This window comes from Pygoscelis adeliae, unplaced genomic scaffold, assembly GCF_000699105.1.
Source record: "Pygoscelis adeliae isolate BGI_AS28 unplaced genomic scaffold, ASM69910v1 Scaffold202, whole genome shotgun sequence".
NCBI classification, from domain to species: domain Eukaryota; kingdom Metazoa; phylum Chordata; class Aves; order Sphenisciformes; family Spheniscidae; genus Pygoscelis; species Pygoscelis adeliae.
The window spans coordinates 2,087,551-2,107,404 of NW_008824544.1; the positions used below are offsets into that span (position 1 = coordinate 2,087,551).

A 19,854-nucleotide genomic window follows, 5' to 3' on the forward strand; every position below is an offset into this window, starting at 1 on the left:
TCAAGATTTTCACTGATAATGTTGCCTTCTAAAAATTACGTATATTTTCTTGTGCGTGTGCCACAGGGTTTGTTGTGGATGGAGCTGCTGTTGCAGGGTGTGTTCTAGACTCGGGCTGCTCTTTTCCAGTTTAGCTTTCTGCAGCATAGCTTTTTGGTTTGAGCCTGGGTATGTGGCAATCAGAGGTACAGCAGCTGCTGCACTGCTCTCATGTCTGCCTGTCTTGTGATTCTGAAAACCAGGACCAAGAGTATGTTTCTACCTCTGTGGCATCACTTAAAAACCATTATCCTGAGGATGCATTGTATCTATCTATAGCTAATGTTATTAATAGAAGAAAGGAAGAATGTTCTTTTTATGTAAAAAGCAAGGCTAAATCTTAATGGTTAGATCTAATGTTCATAAGAAAGGCTATCAGATGCTTTTCTTGTGGCAGTCCAGTGCTCTGTTTATGTGGATTGTGCTTCCAAGGCTTGCTGGACTGCAGCCTAGCTACATTGTGCGGCAGCCTTCCCACAGGACACATGTTGGTGCTGCAGCATAGATGAGGGAGCGTTCGTACGTACCTCTGGTAATGTCATAGCCCTCTCCTGGGAGGAAACGATCAGCGGGATGGAATTGTTGCTCAGTATTGGCAGATGTTATCTCACTGCTATGAAACACTTAATCAGCTTACCAGGAGGCTCTGGTTTCTCAGCCCTCAGCTGACAGGGGTACTGAGGAAGGAGAAGTAATCCAATTGAATTGGAAATGCAGACTTGACTTTGCTTCTCATGTCACCTCTCGAACCATAATAAAAGGAGAAGCACTTGGGAAGTGGGACCATCTCATTTCATTTGTACAGTGTCAGGGTAATGGTATCGAGTTCCCAGCTGGTTGCATATAATGTGGTACCTCAGAACCAGCTGTTTTGAGGACGGCATCACTGCTGTTTCCTGGTCACAGGCAGGGTGGGTGAAAAGATAGGCTGTTAAAGAACAAGGCAATTTCTTGTTGCGAAGGATGTTTTAACGTATTGGAGAGAGAGATGAGCTAGGTTCTACTTTTTTCCCCTCCCCCTGTTTGTGCCATTAGTGCACAAGGATGACTTTTGTCTTTGTGGTACTTTCAGAATGAAGGAAGAAATTCTGCCAGAGTGTTTTGGGAGATGACAACAATTCAGAGAGGTATTACAGAACTGAGCACTAGGATGGCTTAAACTGGGAGCTTTTGCTCCAGTAAGCGCTGGTGCATATGTCTGTTCCAGTAAGCATCTTCCAAATGTACAAGCACTGTTTCTTCATGGCTGAGTGAAATAAAAGCTCTGTAAGCTTTAAAATGCAATTTTGCTATGTAACGCAATGGTGCAAAAATGGCACTAAGTTCTGTTCATGGATCTTTCACCAGAAATAGTTGGCATAGAGCTGCTTCAGTAACACATGAGTTAACTGAAGCAGTGTTAGGAAACAAACTAGGTTCTGTTTCCCTCATGTGATCTGATAAATAGAATTCTTGTCTAAAAGCTAGTAAAAGATGAAGACGTTTGAACGGGGTCAGTTGGTATCTCAGCCAGTGGGATTTTATTACTGTTAATGATGTGTCATAATGGAAAACACAAACTGAACCTGTAGGATAGGTATGTATGCAGGGTCCATGCTTGTAAATGTAGACATCTGGTTAGAACCTTGCTATGTTGGATTTTAAAGTCACCTTTTAGAAAAAGACCAATTTTTTTAAAAGGTGGCCATAGGTGGTAGACGTCTTCCAGAGCATAAAGATATGCCCTTTATTAACTTGCATGGGATCTTTTTTACTATTTGTTTTCCACTCCTTTTAAAGTATTTTAAAAAACAGATTTAAATATAACACATTGTTCTCTGTTTTCAGAAATGAATAAAGCTAGCAGCCCTACATAATACGCTGATGGCGTTCTACGCTGCATCGGGATCGATGAGTCAAGAGAATGTGATGCCTAGAAATTTCCTCTCAGATTCTCCTGAAATGGCATCCGAAATCTCTCCAAAGCACGCATTTGGGAGCATGGAGAGGAGTGGCAGTGTGGAGAATCGTGGCAGCCAAGCTAGGTGCAGAAATCTTGCCTTGGTAAGTATTTAACGAGCCTTATGCTTAGTGATACAAGTTACATTAGCAGCTTTGTACACATCACAAGATTTTTGGTTTTTATTAAGCGTTGATTTTTGCCATTTCTAGTCCTAAATGGTTGCTTGTGGTCGTGGTTGTTAACAAACTGAAAGGCCAGAAATAACTACTCTGATTTGTTACAACAGCTTGTTATTCTGGTCTAATTGTCTCCGAGAGCTTGGCGAGTGATTCTCTCTGGCCATTCCTCCCAGAGAACCATGAACGGCAGTAAGCAGCACACATTATGCTGGGCAGCTCGGTGCAACCACCTGCGTGTGGTGTGTAGTTCGGTGCGCATCTCTGCCCTCGCATTCTTAAGTAGCTCATAAAGAGACTTAAGGATAGTGTTGGTTCTATACACTTCCTGGCTTAAGCTCCTTGTTGACACTACTGAATGAAGGTCTCGGCTTATTCCACCCTCATATAATTAGGTGAGTAACAAATATGTCACCATAAACAAAGCTGTCTTCACATTAGTGAATATGAGTGTGTGGCCATTTAAATAGCGTGTGAGTAATTGAGGGAGTAGGATGCACTTCTGCATTTTTCCAATTAGCAGGATGATTCAGGCAATGAACTCAACAGTACTGTTTGTACTGTGGCAGGCTAAGCCTAGAAAGCAGGTATGGTTCCTTACACTTTTTTTTATCATGACAAGCATTCAGAAAGCATCCATTTTTAATTCATTTACTCTGGTAAACATGTTTTCCCCAAATGGGAATCTGAATCTCTGTCTTGCCTTAAATATGGAATTAGGCTTTCCAGATCTTTCCCTCTGCCCTCCCTGCTAGCTTCTTTTTAGTGAAGTAGTTTATTGCTGTGAAAGAGTAAGTGATGAAAATAAGTTGGCAAGTTGATACCCATATTTCTCTACCTCAGAAATGCTCAGTGTTTTGTGCCACTTTGAGCTTTCTGGCAACTGAGGTAATTCTAAAGATGTTCCTTCTTAGTTGTTTCTAATGAAAGTACAATTTGGTTAATATTCTGCTGTATCCTTAAGGCAGCTTGTGTTGCTAGTTAAAACACGAAACAAGTATTACTAAATTTAGTCCCTTAACTGTTTCTGATCTGCTCTAGAACAAAGTTGTGAAGGGTCAGGGTGGGGGAGGTCGAGAGAGTAGCCAAGTACACCATTTGGACTCGGGTATTTAGCGTATGTTGTTTTATTATATGAAAACTGATTGGATCTTTAATCCAATTACAGTGGAGAATTACAGTGTGGGTTGCATTTTGTTAAAGAATTACAACTTAATTACCTTGTAATTCTGCATAAAATGGTGCATTACTCTGACTCCAGTTTTCCAGGTTATCAAACTAGTAGCCAATCATGTTTCTATGGGTTTTATTCTTAGCCGCTGTAGCAGGCATAAGACTGGTCATTTGAAAAAATCCGTATTGAATAACGAGGTTATGTATAAATCAGTGTGTTTGTACAGTCTCATCCTGAGTCTGCTGTGTCAGAAAATGACATAGATTCCCTTAGTCTAACTAGATCTTACCATGTGATAACCCATATGATGATGCATCAGCTAGAATTGGAATCCCTTCCTACTCTGTAATGCAGTAATTTATAGATGGAGTAAAAGCTGGCTGCGAGTTTGGGCAATTCCCATCAGACCTATGCATCAGCAAAAGAGGCTTCCAAAGCCTTGAGTTTGTCTTGTTTGAGCTCGTGCATGAAGAAAGTGAAGCATGTACTGACAAGTTTAATTCTGGTGCCACAGGTCCCCTTCCGTGACTGTTCTTCCAGCAGTATAGCAGGTGGCGTGTCCCATAAGGCTGACAACTAGCATGTGTGGAATAACAGGTTGGGGAATGGAAACTCTTTTCAATAAAGGCATAATTTCAGTTTCTGAGTTTGAGAAGGGGTCTGTGGTGAACTGAATATGAAGGAAACTCTGCCGATTGTGATTGAGTAAATAGGACTCAAGTCTTTAGTGCTGCTCAGATCTTTCCTTTTTGTGATCTGATGTAAGAAAAGAGTATTGTTCCACTGGCTTGATACCTTTTGTCTGTTCAGCACTGAAACAGGCTTTAGAAATCCTTAGGATAAAGAGCAGTATTCTTCAAATATTTGTTTTTCTATATCCTTGTGTAATTGTGTATTAAAAGCATGATTTTTACAGTCTGCTAAGCAGATCAGGGAACTTGTAAGAGGAAAAGCTAGTTGCTTTTCTCTAGAACATGCTCCTAGAGATCTTAACTTCTTGCTTCAGTAGTTTTGTTATAAAAGTTCAGAAAATGCAGAAGCTTTGATGGCCTAATGAGAAGGGAGGGGATAGATAACTTTGTGTAGACAAATAACTTCTTATTAGACCAATTCTGAGAAAGGAAGGGGCAGATTTTCAGGCACACCGGACCTTCATAGCCCTGAAACAAAAGCGGCTACAGACTTACCTGCCTCTTCATTTATCTTTTTTCTGGGTCTGCTCACCTAGAGACACAACAAGGAAGGTCAGGGTTGACTTTGAATTTTTTTTAATGGCCTTGCAAAGGAAAGAAGTATAGCAGTGCTTTTTTTATGACAGGCCTATACTGCTGCAGGCTTCTTCCTACTCAATTACAAAAAAGAGGCTCTTAAGCTTCTTGGTGTCGAACTACATTAGTCACTAAATATAACCTTTGTATTGCATCTGCGGAATTCAAACAAATCTAGTGATGTGATAATAAAGACAAACACTTGGACCAGCTTTAGCCTACGCTGACTGGTTTGGCTGACTGTTGGCTGTTCTTGCATACTGTGTGTCTGTGCTGGCATTACTTGCTGTGGAACTGGTTGTCAGTTTAGGAGTGACTAGGAGATGGATGTGAATTGCCATGTGCCAAAAAGGTCTTAAAATTCTGTGTGTGTGATTCTTACCAGTCCGCTGTTGTCAGTTCAGTTGAATTTTGCCAGATTTCTCAGCTGCTTCTTACCTATGCTTTTAGTTTGCCTTTAAGGACTGCAATTGTCAAAGACTATTTTTTTTAATGGAAAGCAAGGTGCTGATGTCCTGTCTTGATTGCAATAGAATTTTCCGTATAAATTATAGATGTTCAGGTCTTGATTTATGCTGCCAAATTTATCACAGCAGCTGAAGACAAGTACAAGAGCCTATGTTTAGATGGGAGGAATGTTTGCCTTGATATTTTCATAGAATCATTAAGGTTGGAAAAGACCTCTAAGATCATTGAGTCCAACCGTCAACCCAACCCCACCATGCCCACTAAACCATGTCCCTAAGCGCCTCATCTACACGTCTTTTAAATACTTCCAGGGATGGTGACTCAACCACTTCCCTGGGCAGCCTGGTCCAATGTTTAACCACTCTTTCAGTAAAGAAATTTTTCCTCATGTCCAATCTAAGCCCCTCCTGGAGCAACTTGAGGCCATTTCCTCTCGTCCTATCACTTCTTACTTGGGAGAAGAGACCGACACCCACCTCGCTACAACCTCCTTCCAGGTAGTGGTAGGGAGCGATAAGGTCTCCTCTGAGCCTCCTCTTCTCCAGGCTAAACAACCCCAGCTCCCTCAGCCGCTCCTCATAAGACTTGTTCTCCAGACCCTTCACCAGCCTCGTTGCCCTTCTCTGGACACGCTCCAACATCTCAACATCCTTCTTGTAGTGAGGGGCCCAAAACTGAACACAGTGTTTGAGGTGTGGCCTCACCAGTGCCGAGTACAGGAGCACGATCACTTCCCTACTCCTGCTGGCCACACTATTTCTGATACAGGCCAGGATGCCATTGGCCTTCTTGGCTGCCTGGGCACACTGCCGGCTCATGTTCAGCCGGCTGTCGACCAACACCCCCAGGTCCTTTTCCAACAGGCAGCTTTCCAGCCACTCTTCCCCAAGCCTGTAGTGCTGCATGGGGTTGTTGTGGCCAAAGTGCAGGACCCGGCACTTGGCCTTGTTGAACCTCATACAGTTGGCCTCGGCCCATCGATCCAGCCTGTCCAGGTCCCTCTGCAGAGCCTTCCTACCCTCGAGCAGATCAACACTCCCGCCCAACTTGGTGTCATCTGCAAACTGACTGAGGGTGCACTCGATCCCCTCATCCAGATCATTGATAAAGATATTGAACAAGACCGGCCCCAAAACTGAGCCCTGGGGAACACCGCTCGTGACCGGCCGCCAACTGGATTGAACTCCGTTCACCACAACTCTCTGGGCCCGGCCGTCCAGCCAGTTTTTGACCCAGCGCAGAGTCCACCTGTCTAAGCCGTGAGCCGCCAGCTTCTCGAGGAGAATGCTGTGGGAGACGGTGTCAAAGGCCTTACTGAAGTCCAGGTAGACCACATCCACAGCCTTTCCCTCGTCCACTAGGCGGGTCACCTGGTCATAGAAGGAGATCAGGTTGGTCAAGCAGGACCTGCCTTCCATAAACCTGTGTTGGCTTGGCCTGATGCCCTGGTTGTCCCGCACCTGCCTTGTGAGCGCCCTCAAGATGAACCGCATACATACTGTTTCATCTCACACCAACTTCTATAACCATAAAAGCTCTTATATGTGAGGACATGAATTTGCACAATATTTTGGTTTCTTTTTAATGAAGGTGGTATCCATACATATGCTTGGCAAAAGGATGAGACAAGTATACCATCTCAATACGTGGAATCGGTTGCACTATCCAAGGGGCAGGCTAAACAAAAACACTGTTCTGCTTGGCAGTTCTGACTTCCAAAACCCATTCTTGAATGACACTCCCTGATATGTGGTGTAAGAATTAACTTGCAGTGAAATACAGTTGCAGCAATTTAAGGACACTTAATTCAGAGATAAAACTAGGTCTTAGCTTTTTTTGAAGCAATTTGTCTTGTTCCATTGACTGAATAGGCACAGACCGACTTCTTAAAGCCAATCCTTTTTCAGTGCTTCCCTCTGGTAATTGTACTGTGTATCTATTCTCAGCCGTGAGTAACTGCTTTAGTTTCTAGGTGTGAATAACATGCTAGGACAATAGTATCACCTGAAAAAATCATACCAGAGGTGCTGGTTGTATCTAAAGTGAGCTGTGCTACTTGGAACTGCACTACTAATAGGTTGTGTCAGTGCCTTGGATATGTTGATACAACTTCAGTACTGTATCTTCTGCATCTGAACATGTCTTACTGAGTGATAGGTTTGAGGGATAGTGAGTTCCTTGTTACTCTCGATGGATCATGCTGCGGGGTTTGTTTTGGGTTTTTTATTTTTATTTTATTTTTGCCTTTGGTTCAGACAGATCCTCAGTTAATGCCACAGTTCATCACCACTCTTTTTGGGGCAATGGTGACCTCTAGAATTTGGTCAAGTGACTATTTCTTTTTAGTCTCTAATCAAGTGGCTTAAATTGGCAGATGGCCATGATTCTAAAAAGATGTCTTGCCTATTCCATTTGTTACTTCTTTGAATGAGCTTCCTCTGTGGCTCTAAAAAGACTTTATACCCAGTCACTGAAGATGGTTTGTCACTACCAGACACCCTGTATAGTACAGGTGACATTTTCAACATTGGTTACATAGACAATAAGAGCAAGTATCTTGTTTCACACGCTCAGCCATTTAACTCAGGGTTGACCTGGTTATTTTGTAGTTACGATGTCTCTTGGAGCCTAAAAATTAGTTGCTATGACCTTTATCCTTTTTGGATCAGTACAGATAATTCAAATGCAACAGACCTGGTTTTCTAAGTGCACTGTGTTACTGTCTCTTTGCCCCAGCCTCTCTGAAGAGGTCCTGGGATTCCGGTGTGGTTTTAGGAGTTACTGGAAAAGGACAGATTGTGTGTCTGTTAGCCCACTGCCACCTTTTTTCTCACAATTTGAGTGTGCAGAGCCTTGTGATGCTGAACTGCACTTCAGGTACACTGAAGGGAAAGTCCTGAGAAGGACTCCTTTCATAAAATTTGTGGTTTGGTTTTTTTTTTCCCCTTTGATACTGATACTCTGCAGGCTTTACTGTACTACAAGGTCTTTCACCATTTCCATATACTTTGCCAAATAACAATACACAAAAAAATGAGAAGAATTTTTATGACTGTTTGATACTTTCTATGGCTACAGCTGTCTTTGGGCAGCTGGAAGCCATTTCTTACAGGGTGTGGAGAGAGCTATGCTGTGCTTCATCCACTTTAAATTGATATTGATGTGACTTGGAAACAGTATGCCTTAGAAAAATAAGAGTCATTGTTCCTACCAGCAGGGCAAGAAGTAGAGAGGAAGAGGGGCTTGAGGACTGCTTGCTTTGGACCATGAGTGTAGAACTAAGGTAAAAAGCCTGACTCCTAGCAAGGAATGACCTTGCTGTAAAATGTGCTAGTGAGAATGTGCATAGAGTGCAAATTGCCTTCAGGATCTATAAACTGCATCATTCTGCTTCAAAGTGGGATCTGGTAGATAAAGATTGTTCCAGCAGATGGACAGCTCTGCTCTGTAACCCTCACTGATAGGCATTCTTGAACTTCAAAAGCTGTTTCTTTGTACTCTACTACTTTCTTTTTCAAGGAATACTTGGATTAGAGTTTCTGTAATGTGAAAGCCAATTTTAACTTGTCTTGCCTTCAGTGCACATGGTGGTCAACATTTTATGTATTAAAATACATACAGGGCTACGTCTGCCTACCACCCATTCTTCCCTGTCTTAAAACAAACATGCTCCATTCTTCCAGCCTTCCTGTGCAGCTAAACTCTCAGCACTCCTTGCTTTGTCCTGGACCCTGTCCAGCTTGCCTGCATCCTTTCCAAAGTTCAGCGACTGAGTCTGAACTCTGTGTTCCGAATGAGGATGTGCTGTTATTTCATCACCCTGGTTAATATATCCCAGAATGATATTCACATACCTTAATGACACTCTTACCTCTTTACGGCACTTAAACTGACCTGCAGCTCCTTCTGCCTTGTATTGCCACTTGGGCATTGTTCATTACTCTATATTCATGTGTTTTTCAACTGAATTTCATCTTATGGACCACCAGCACACTTACATGGCTCATGAAGATCTCATTCTGTCCTACCTAGTTCTTGCAGCAACATCTTCCAGCATAAGGGGATTAACAAATCCTAAGTTAATTGTCTACTGTTGTTAGTGAAGTATCAAAAGTTTAGAGGTGTAGGAATAAATCTGTTCAGGACTTGTCTTGTTTCGCTATACGATTTATGATACATCATGCTACTTCTCAAAAATAACAATCTCTCCCCTGCCCCCCAGTTACACAGGTACCTTGCAGTAACTTCATCTAGGCATAGTTTCCTTATTCATCTATGAGTGTATTTTTGGGGGGCCATGTCATAAAGCCTTCAAATCAAGGTATATGACATCTTGTGCTTATACCTATTGGCCAAGTCAGTAACCCTCTTGTGAGAAATGAGGTTGGTGTGAAATTACTTAATTTTGTAAAAACAGCGTTAGTAGCTTTTGCCTGAAACTTCTCCCAAATTTTGTCAACGTTGTTCTAAAATAGAAATTAAAGGGAAGAAGAAATTATAAGCTGATCAGCCTAACTTTGATAACCAGAGAGATGTCTTCGGAGTTTATGTAGATCTTGCGTTCCTTTAGCTTGCTCTTTTAAAAAGTAGGTTAGAAGTAACTTAATCAGTTTATGACTTCAGTTCATCTAGTTTATTTTTTAGATACTTCTAGATCATTTGTTTCCTCACTTATGACCTATTGATTATATGCTTTGCTAACTATTACGAAGCACACAGGTACAATTATATTAATAAACTGAAGCAAACAACATTCAATATTATGGTCTTCACCAAATGAAATGGTATTATCAAAATCATCAGTGGGTTGCAAAGGAAGTACTTTTTGACACAGCACACAATTAAACTATGGAACTCACTGCCACAGAATGCTGTGAATGCCAGCCATTTAAATGGGCTTAAACAATAAGATGAATTCATGCTAGAAAAGTTCATTAAGGGCTATATTAAGTACACAGATGTGGATGCAACTGGGAAGTCCTTAAGCCATGTATTGCTGGAAACTGGAAGGATGTTGATCTTAAGGGTCTTTTCCAACCTAAATAATTCTGTGATGTAGGGAAGAAAAATATAAATCCATCCAATTTACAGCAATACTCTTCACCCCAACCCTGTTCCCCTGTCCTGTGCATTACTGGTGGCTGAAGGTGGGCTACTGAGCCAAATGGGCTTTTTGGTCCAATCCTGTATGGTAGTTCTTGTTCTTACCTATAATGCACTTGCTTCCAACTTAAGCAATGCAGAGGTACGATCCATTCTGTTTCCCTTTTCTGTAAATACAATCAGAGGTACTTTCCTTTTTCTTCTGTGCTGAAGCTTTTGTACCTGTTCTGATACTGTTCCTGCATGCAGGGCTTCTCCTCCCCCCCTTTCTTTTTACAAGTAGAACTGCCTGCCTTGTTATTAACAGGCTGAGGCCTAAGTGGTGCTACGTTGGTCTCTTCCTCCTACATATTAGAATAGTTTGCTCCCTTCGTGTTTTTCTGAGAAGCATCCAGTCATTCTCTCCCATGGAACTGTGCCTATTAATTCTTTGGCACTGTCAAGTGATTGATGATGAATCAGTTGAATCTGCTGTTCTCCTGGTATTTTGCTAATTGAAGTGTAGCTGTTTGACATGGGTAGTACCATTTGGTTCTCTAGCAGTTTTCAGAAGAATGTGGGGGGTTTTTTATTTTATTTTTAACCATTGCAGATGTCCTGGGATTCCCCTGCTGTTCTGTTTCTGTCAAAGCTGTGCTGCTCTTAGGATTCTAGGTCTGGATGTGATGTTAAGAATTTCTTCAGGTGCATGTGAAAAATTGTGGGCCTCTGATATTAAGCCACTGTTTTGGACAGGTAGGAAAGGGATCTTTTCTGTAAAACAGATTCTATTCTTCTTTTCTCTTATCCTTTTTCTTGTTTCTTTTCCTCTTTTACACCAAAGACCGCCATAACAGACTCTTTCCTGTTTGGCATAAGCAGGAAATGTTTGGCTGCACAGGGATCTAAAATATTAATGTCAGCTGAGCATACTCAGCTATTTCAACTGTTTGCATCCCAAATTTATTCTGTCCAAGCAGTCTTTTTAATTGTCAGCTAAGGCACAATTTTCAAGTTTCAAATTTAGGCTGTCTTTTGACAGTAGCTTTAAAGTTGGTAGTGTTAGGTGTATGAGATCTAGTTTTGGGAGGTGTGTTTGTGTATTAAGAGTAGGGAGTTGGTGAAAGGTGTCAGGGGAATAACTCGAGTAGCTGCAAAGACTCTGCTTTGACTGTTAAAAACCCATATTCTTTAAGGATAAAGGCGGCCTGGAAAAAACAGCCCAGAAAGAATATGAACTGTTCCAGTACTTGGAATAAGTGGAAAATGAACTAATTACAAATAGACTTGGTAACCTTAGTTAAAACTGGCACCAGCTGACTACAAGAAAATTCCTTCCGTCTTTCTGAAAGCTTTACTATAATATCAGTAATATAAGTGGGCGTTTTATAATACACCACTGTTCTCAGACCAGCGGTAAAGCAAGTCACTGCTTGCTTTACATCTCCGAGCTCCTTTGGTTTGACCAACTTGAGTATGTTTATTTTCACTGTGCTTGTGTGTCTAAAATGGGATTATTTCCTTGTCTCAAACTGAAACGTGCCTTGCCTGAGGGATTTTCTAGCCAGGCTGGATGCCTTGCATCTCAGTATGGTGACCTGCCATAATGCTGCCTATTCTCTAGAGTGGCTGTCTTCCCTTCCCTCCCCCCCACCCCCCAAGGAAATGTGACGCATGTCATCTTGAAGGAAAACTGCATGAGGAAAGAGGTCAAAGTGCTAACTGAGATGGGGTTAGCCTTTCAAATCTAGGTATGCCATTTACTACAAATGTATTTGTAAAGGGATGGTTAGTCATTTTGGATCCTTCACATGAAGGGAAACTGCTCATTTCAGCAAGATCCGTGAAGGATGGTAAGTCAGGCAGAGCTCTGCTGACTAGTCCTCCTGCAAATCTTCCCTGGCATGGAAAAGCGCTCAGTCTTGCAGCAAACACGGATGGAAGGAAGGGCTTCTGAAAGTCTTTTGCTTCAATCCACATGCTGTTTTGCTCAGGTCTGGATCAAATGAGTTAAGCTTATGTGGGAGCAGTTGTTCTTTTAAATGAACAAAGTGTGGTGCAGTCATTTCTGTGCTGTACCACACTCTGGATCTGCTGCCACCATGAACCTCTTAAACACAACCCCCTTTTTTTCCTTTGCCTGCGGAAGTCTGGCTCTTGCAATGAGCTCACCCACAACAAAAGCTTTGTGGAGTCCTGTTCAGCTCCAGCTAGGACCTACCTAACAACGGCTCCTTTCCTGTCATTCTCTTGCCTACTAGACATAGCAGCTGTATGAGTATTTGGGTGGAGAAGGAAGGAGATTGCAAATCCATTAAGAAAAAAAAAAAGGCGGCTTGTCTGTCTCTCACTCTTCAAGTGCAGCTGTAAAACTTTCCTTGGCTTTTGAAAACTGAGCTCTGCCATGTGGTGGGTGTGAGCTGTGGAATACGTCAGCCTTTGAAGTTAGTGCTTTAAATAGGCAACTGGAAATGGCATCCAAATTTAAGCTTTTGTAGCAGTTTTGCTGCAAGCTGGAATAAGTTATTTATTCTGACAGTGCACTGTGGATGGTAAGACTAAGTTACAGGTACCCACACCTCTGCACATCTCCCAGCCATCGAACCAGGTTGACCCTGATGACAATAAATCTGAATCTCTAGAAATATAGTTGTAGAATGAACCTTTTGTTGAAACCAACTTTGTATTTCCCTGCAAGACTTCAGTCTTCTGTTTTAACAGAAAACTGTGCCAGCTGTGACTGAAGACTGCTGTGTTCACATGGTTGCAGCCACAGATAAGCAAACCTGTCCTGAAGTGTCTGAACTGAGAATGACTGAAAGGCTGTGTGTCTGTCTCCTGTATTTCATTCACTTATTTACAGGGAAAATGCTCTACTGGCCACACAGGAGAAGGCAACTAAGAACTCTAAAGCACTTATCTTCTCATCTGTAGTGTGTTGAGTGCTTAGAGACTAACTGCCATTTGGTACAATGCAGCACTTTATAGTTCTTAATCTATAGGCATTACTTGTCTGCAGAGGTATGTTATTCTTATTTTTAAAGCTGGGGACGGGGATAAAAGCTTTGTTTGTGCAAGGAGTTGAGTTAACAGGTAGAGCTGCACACAGTTTTTTCTATTCCAATCTAATGTAAGATGATCTGAACAGGCATAGTGAGTTTGAAGCAATTTGTGCTGCTCTAGCAAGAACATGTCTACCTCTTGGATATTTGCACTGCATACCTTTATGTATTTACCTAAATTCCCCCAATCCTCCATTGAGAAGTAGCCTTGTTACCTGCACGCACAATCAGATGTCCTTGGAGAAGCGAAAAGTAGAGATGAGAAAGGAAACTGTCTAGTATTGCTTTGCTGGTGCCTTCTTGTTAAGTTACTGATGCCAAAGTTTCCAGTATATGCATAGTGGGAGAGAAATTCAATCCAGAAAAGGGAAAACCTCACTTACTTTTCAACAATACTTAGTTACATTCCAGAACTTACACAGCTCTCTTGAGAAATGTCTTTCCTGTATCCGTTGTCCTAATGTAGTGCCTTTCCTAATCATTCTTTGTCATCTCCAAGCTTCTGGAAGAGTGAGTGTTTCCCAGGGTTTAGGTGGAGGTAAAAGAGTTTGCACATTGCTGCCTAGCTTCTCATAGCAATACTGTGTTAGTCAAGTTAATCAAGACCGGTGACTCATAGAAAATAAAGATTGGATAATCCAAGTGATTATGTATCACTTCTGTGGTCTATAGGATTGTTTCCTGCTGGAGAATATAGCTTAAGGCACTTTACTGCTAGGGAACACATCTTAATATTTATTCTAAGATTTTCCTTTCTGTAACTCTAAGGTAAAATCTTTAGAAACCCTCTTCTTCCTTATTATTACTTCTTTGTAATCTACTACGTAACTCTGAATAACTCGGAGATTGTAGTGGCAGAGCCAGATTTCAGCTCCAGCTCTGCTTCTAGAAGCCAAGTCCCACTTTGGTCTAGAGCAAAAAGGGAATCAACCTATTTGTTGGACTGTCCTGAATGCACCCTTTCCCTCCCATGCTGCTCCCAAGCCTTGTCCCTGAACCTGACACAGCAACTGAAACTGCTAACTCCAGTTTGAAGACTGAAAAAGCTATCTTAACCCTTGTAAAGACACAGGTGTGGGGGGTTTTTTTGATGCTTGGTTTGGTTTTTTTTAGTCTGCTTTTATGATCTTTTAGCAATTTGTTCTGTCCGACTCAAAGGGACACTTCTCTGCTGAACTAAAGTTACGTACTTTAAAGGATGAAATAGCAGTTGCTGTTCTTCAGTGAAAATTAATGCACTGTAAACTCCTGGCTTTTATTTTTTTGTTTATTTCCTCTTGTGTTGTAGTGGCTGAACACCTCTTTGGGAATGGATGAAACGGCAAGCAGGAGATGCTTCTGATGTAATGGCTGTCTGTTTCATCCTGCCCCTTTTGGTCTTTGAAAAGGGGTGCTGTGTTTGCTATCAGTGTACTTACCTGTACTTACTGTAGGGTGTTAATCTTTCCGGCTTTTTTCCCCATAGGATGATGAGAGTCTGAAATACTTAACTCATGAAGAGCAGGATGTTCTTATGTTCTTTGAGGAAACCATAGATGCCTTAGAAGATGACTTGGAGGAGCCGGTCCTACGTGACAGTGGCATCCACTGTCAGTCTCCAAGGTCAACGGAAGAAAATGTGTCCAGTCATTCAGAGACTGAAGATATCATCGACTTAGTACAGTCAACACCTGAAAGTAGCGACCATGAAGGCCCTCCTAGTGGAGATGCAGAACCAGGTAGTAGTATTTCTTGAAAGTGTGGTTTTCCCTTTGACCTAGCCCTGGCATACTCCAGTTCTCAACAGAAGCAGCTAAAGAAATTCTGTACCTTCCTTATTACGTCAGGATGAATCTGTTACATGTCAGGAGCAGTAAGGACTGTGACTTTAATTTGACTTGGGATTTCTGAAATTGTTGCTGTTACTATAACTCTTTTTCCTCATGGAGGTCGTGCATGTGATTAAGTTTTTGGACTGCTATCTCAGTCCCCTACACGGTGACTGAGTTGTAATAGAACTGAGTATTATGCAGAGTCATCGCAGCAAGGCAGACTGGCGTTCATCAATGTGTTCACGCTCTGCTTCTCTCTAAGACCTCTTAAGACTTTCTCTAAGGGTTTTAAGGTAGCAGATTGTTTGTAGTGTTATTTTGTGTGGGACTGAAAGGCACATGATCCTATCAATAAGTTTGTGACAAGATAGTGTATGGCATGTTGTTTTCTTCACCCTGTAGAGTTTGCTCTCTCCGTTTTTGGAGAATGGATTTATCAGCTAGTACATACAGTGGGATGTAACGTGTCCTCTCCTGGCTGTTATAATAAATAAGAATTGCAAAACTCTTACAGAAAAAGCAGCTATTGAAACACAGTAAAGCTAACATGCAGATTGTGAATGAATGGCAGAAGGAGGGCTTCTAGTGAACACATTGTAAACATGGTGATTTGAACTACAGTGTTGCCTACAAGATGCCATAGCTAGGTGTTCAGTTATAGTTTCTTCTGGTAATGTGGGCTGAGTTTGAGTTAGTGTGGGGGAGGGGAGTCCTGATGCTTGCTAATCCTAGGTGAAAGAAAGCCTTGTGTTCTGCTCTGTGTGAAGACTTAATGACGCTATTGCTGCTTTGTCTTTTAAGTGTTGGATGCTACCTGTACAACTGAGAGCCCGAAGCCAGCTGTACCTGCTGACCTTCCCCCGCATCCCCCTGTACCACCACCATCGATGTCTGAGACGCTTCCTCTTCCTCCTCCACCCCCTCCTCCAGTGCAGCATCCAAAACTGTTTCGCTCTATCCCCACTCCGCTCATCATGGCCCAGAAGATGTCTGAGCAGCAGATGGAGAGCAGGGTGCGATTCCCCAGTGCCCTCAAGGAAGGGAATTCAGACAAGAAGAAAACGCCAGTAGCCAACGGTGATTATTTTGCGGCTCTGAAGCACCCTCCTGCGCCTGCACCCAAACTGCACCGATTCCCAAGCAACATCAACATAACAAATGTCAGTGGCAAAGAATTCAATGAGACCATTTCAAAAGCAGCAGTTAACGTCCAGGAGCGGAGAGCTCAGGTGCTGGCCAACATCAATGGAGGAGCTTTTCTGGCAGCTGAACTGGAGGAGAAGCTGCAGAAAAACGATTTCTTGTCACGTAACAGAAGTTCTTCCTTACGGGATCTCTCCTCTGAGCAAACACGATACGAAGCCCTGACAAAACTTGGCCTAGTTAAGGGAAAGCCAGCTCAGGACCAAGTGGACCATGCCCCAAGCACTCAGCAGCTTGATGTGCAGCCCAAACAGGCAGAGGCTGTTCCCAATGGATATCAAAACATCCACGATATTTTAAAAAGCGAGCCCAGCCCTTTCCTTCCTATGGGCAAAACTGTAACAATCAAACCAGAGGTAGCACTTGCTGCTGACAAGGTCAGCAGCACACAGCAGAACACAGCAAAAAATTTTAAAGATTATAAACAACCTAGTCTAAACCTGGATATGAGAAGGAGATCAGGTTCGCTGCCTAGACCTTCAGGATTTCGATCCCAAGGGATAACGGTAAAGTTTTCTGGCCGTGGCTCAACAGAAGAAGCTAGGAGAGAGGCACTTCGGAAACTGGGACTACTGAAAGAGACTGTATAATTTGGATGGGAATGTTTTGGCAACAGGGGGAAGTCATAGCATGGCTTTGTGCTAGAATAGTCCCAAAAAGATTGGGATCAAACAGATTGGAAGAAGAAAGGGGAAGTTCTCTGCTTCAGGCAAGCTAAGGAGGTACTAGATACTGTGGCATGTCCGCTCGTGTTTATCCCAGAAGGACTGGCATCATGTACGGTCATGTACAGCAGTGGGTTTCAGCTCTCCTTCCTACAGAGATACTCATCTGTTTCTCTTTGTGACTAAGAGGAATTTTATTTAAGTGATGCTGAACTATAGCAGACAGCATCTCATTAATGAAGTGTACAGTGCAGTATTGTTGTACATAGCAAACTGAATGGCAAATCTTCCTTTTGTTCTTTCTGAAGCCAAAAATGAGAGCTCCATTTGTCTTGCCCACATGTGTATGCCTGTTTCAGGGAGCTTGAAATAATGTCAAAACTGAAATTTCTGACCAGCGTGACACACTTCTGTGACTTTTTGTTGTCTGTATTATCTGGCTTGGCTTCGTTCCCTGCCAGTGGTGTGAGTCTTCTGCTTCCTTGCTCTGTGCCTGCTGGACTCAAGACTGTACAGAGGGTGGTTTCTGTTTTGACCTTCTCCTCGACAGAGCAGCCCAAATTTTGAGTGGGTGACTGCATCACTCTGCTGGTTCACTTGAAGTTTTGCCTTTCTTCCCAGCCACCTGCTTCTTGGTCACGCTCTAGCAACCTACATGTCCAGTGAAAGGCACCAGATAAGCCTCAAGGGTATGCACCATGCGCCGGTTTTCGCACTGACAGCCAAAGAGTCTCCTGACAATCTGTGACCCCAACTGTTCTGTACCAGTGATGATCTTATAGCGGAGAAGCCATAGGAACAAGTTAACTTTGTACCAAATGCGAGAACCTTATGTCAAAAGTCTTATCTCTTACGTTAGGGTTCCTGTGAAGAAGCTGTTATTTTTTGAGCAATAGCTGTACTACACTGGGTAGTTGTAAGTTCTGTTACTTCTAAAAACTGTCATTTGATCTTCCTGTAATTTGACAGCCCTAATAATCCTCTGTTCACAGCCTTACTTGATTCTGCCCTGCCAATACCTAACAGAAGTTACAGCCAAAATTCTTGCAGGCTAAGTGGAGTTACGGGGGAGAGCTGTATGTAAGAACACATCGCTCCTGAATGGTCCAAGTTGGCGTATTTTGCCTTTGTTCAATAGATGTGCTTTTAAAGATGGTCCCAAAATATATTTGTGTGTTGGTATGACTTTTTTTTTAACATGGCAAAGCTGCTCTTCCACATTAAAACTCCCTTCCCTTTTGTACACCTGAAAACATCCAGAATAGCCATTTTAAAAATCAAATGCCAAACTCCAGACCTTCTAAATTTCTCATTGTTATTCCTGCATGTTTAAAAGTTCTTTTGTGCTTTGGTTTTTTTCTGAAGGGAAAAACTGACTTACTCTCTGCACTTTCTAAAGCCTCAAGCAACCCCCTCTTTTTCCCAAGAAGCTGAGTAATAAACCTTGAAGAAGAGGAGGGGAGTGGCTATAATAGAAACTGACACACCCTTCAGAGGAGCTCTGACATAACTGTGATAAACAAGTTTGTAGTTCTTGTGATAAAGTATTTCAAACTTGCTGAGCTGTACTTGTAAATGAAGCTGTCATGAAGGAAAAGTCTTTGCATCATTATCAACCTGCCTCATAAGTTAAAGTTGTGTTTTTTGTTTTTCTGGGTTTTTGGTTTTTTTTTTTTAATTATCTGCTCGCTGCTTAAATCTTTAATTGTGTTGTTATGGTATCTGGCTGGTTCTGTTATGTAGTTATCCTTTTCAGCCTTTTCACTGGGTAAGTGATCACGTTCCTCATTGTGACAGGCACACTATACATAAGCAATCAGTAATTAAAATATACAGCCATTCCTCAGTCTGGCAAAGCACTTACACATGCATAATCAAATGTGCGAAGTGCTGCTGAAACAAAAAAGGCTGCTTGTATGCTGCAAGTAAAGCACATCCTTATTTTGCTGGGCTCTGAGTCTGTAGTCCTAAATCAGAAGGAGGAGGAAGCACATAAAGCACAGCCAAGCACCTGCTTCAGTGCAGCCTGGAGTGGAGGCTTACGTGTGGATGATGCATTGTAATTTATTAACATAACCTGCGAAGTAAACTTAAATGTTTCATGACCTTTGTGCTTTTAAATCCTTTTAAAGCAAATTCATTATAAATGTGAAGTGCGTACAAAGCAATCTTCGCATCTAATCATGTCTTGCCAGCTCTTCTTTTGAGTTGTTTACAGCTGAGAGCCCATGCTAAGCAAATGGGGGGAAAAAAACCCCTGACACTAATTGTTTCATTGAAATTCAGTCCTATTCAATAACTCTGTAATATAACCCTATTTAAAAAATAAATTAGATGTTTAATATCTAAAGTATAAAGTTGCTGAATTAGCTGGATCATGTTCTTTCACTCTGTGCAGGGCTGTGTCCCCAACTGGTGGGAAGCGAGAGTTAGATCTTCATTAGCTAAACCAATTTCTGCTCAGTGTGAACTCGGGACGAGGTATTCATTGTAGCCCTTCATTATAGCAAATATCCTACTGGTAAATTCTTCTTTGTGCCTAAAACTGTAGTAAGTAAAGCCATGTACTAAATGAAGTTAAGAGTCTAGCTGCTAATAACCTGTACATAAATTTAGCTCTATTTTGTGTATCTTGTTTTGTGTGTATATGTTGCTGTGATTTTCCCCCCCCCTTGTGTTAGAGGTAACTGTCTTGCACAAATCTGATAAATCATCTATTAAACTGGGATAAAACCAATGAAACAATGGCTGATGGGAGGTGGAATTTTGTTCTTTGTCACCCAGTAGCATGCATCTTTCTTGGAGGAGGGAAGTGACTTTTTTAATGGCTAATATCAATTTAATAACTTTCTTCTTTTTGCAACTGTGGATATGTGTGTGAGCCAGAGCTCAATCCTGTCACACCATGAGTGAAGGAGGAAAAAAGGAGAAAAAAAACCCCACCACAACAACAACAAGGAGGAT

The 19,854-nt window shown here is 42.0% G+C and overlaps 1 protein-coding gene across 2 annotated transcripts; it reads left to right on the plus strand.

Moving 5' to 3' along the window:
- Positions 1-1,871: 1,871 nt before the first annotated feature.
- Positions 1,872-19,642, plus strand: PROSER2 (proline and serine rich 2). Of its 2 annotated transcripts, none has more exons than XM_009321745.1 (3): positions 1,872-2,082; positions 14,677-14,932; positions 15,824-19,642. In XM_009321745.1, exons 1-3 carry the CDS (start codon positions 1,903-1,905, stop codon positions 16,813-16,815), a joined length of 1,428 nt encoding a protein of 475 aa, XP_009320020.1. In that variant the 5' UTR covers positions 1,872-1,902; the 3' UTR covers positions 16,816-19,642. The 2 variants fall into 2 exon arrangements, with proteins under 2 accessions (XP_009320020.1, XP_009320021.1); XM_009321746.1 differs by having other exon boundaries at positions 14,677-14,929.
- Positions 19,643-19,854: the final 212 nt, after the last annotated feature.

What these genes read in the sequence shown, in the direction of transcription:
- PROSER2 (XM_009321745.1), top strand. Translation starts at nt 1,903, where the DNA reads ATGGCGTTCTACGCTGCATCGGGATCGATGAGTCAAGAGAATGTGATG. An exon ending in GGTGCAGAAATCTTGCCTTG is followed by an intron (nt 2,083 to 14,676) that starts GTAAGTATTTAA and finishes TTTTCCCCATAG; the next exon opens with GATGATGAGAGTCTGAAATA. An exon ending in TGGAGATGCAGAACCAGGTA is followed by an intron (nt 14,933 to 15,823) that starts GTAGTATTTCTT and finishes TTGTCTTTTAAG; the next exon opens with TGTTGGATGCTACCTGTACA.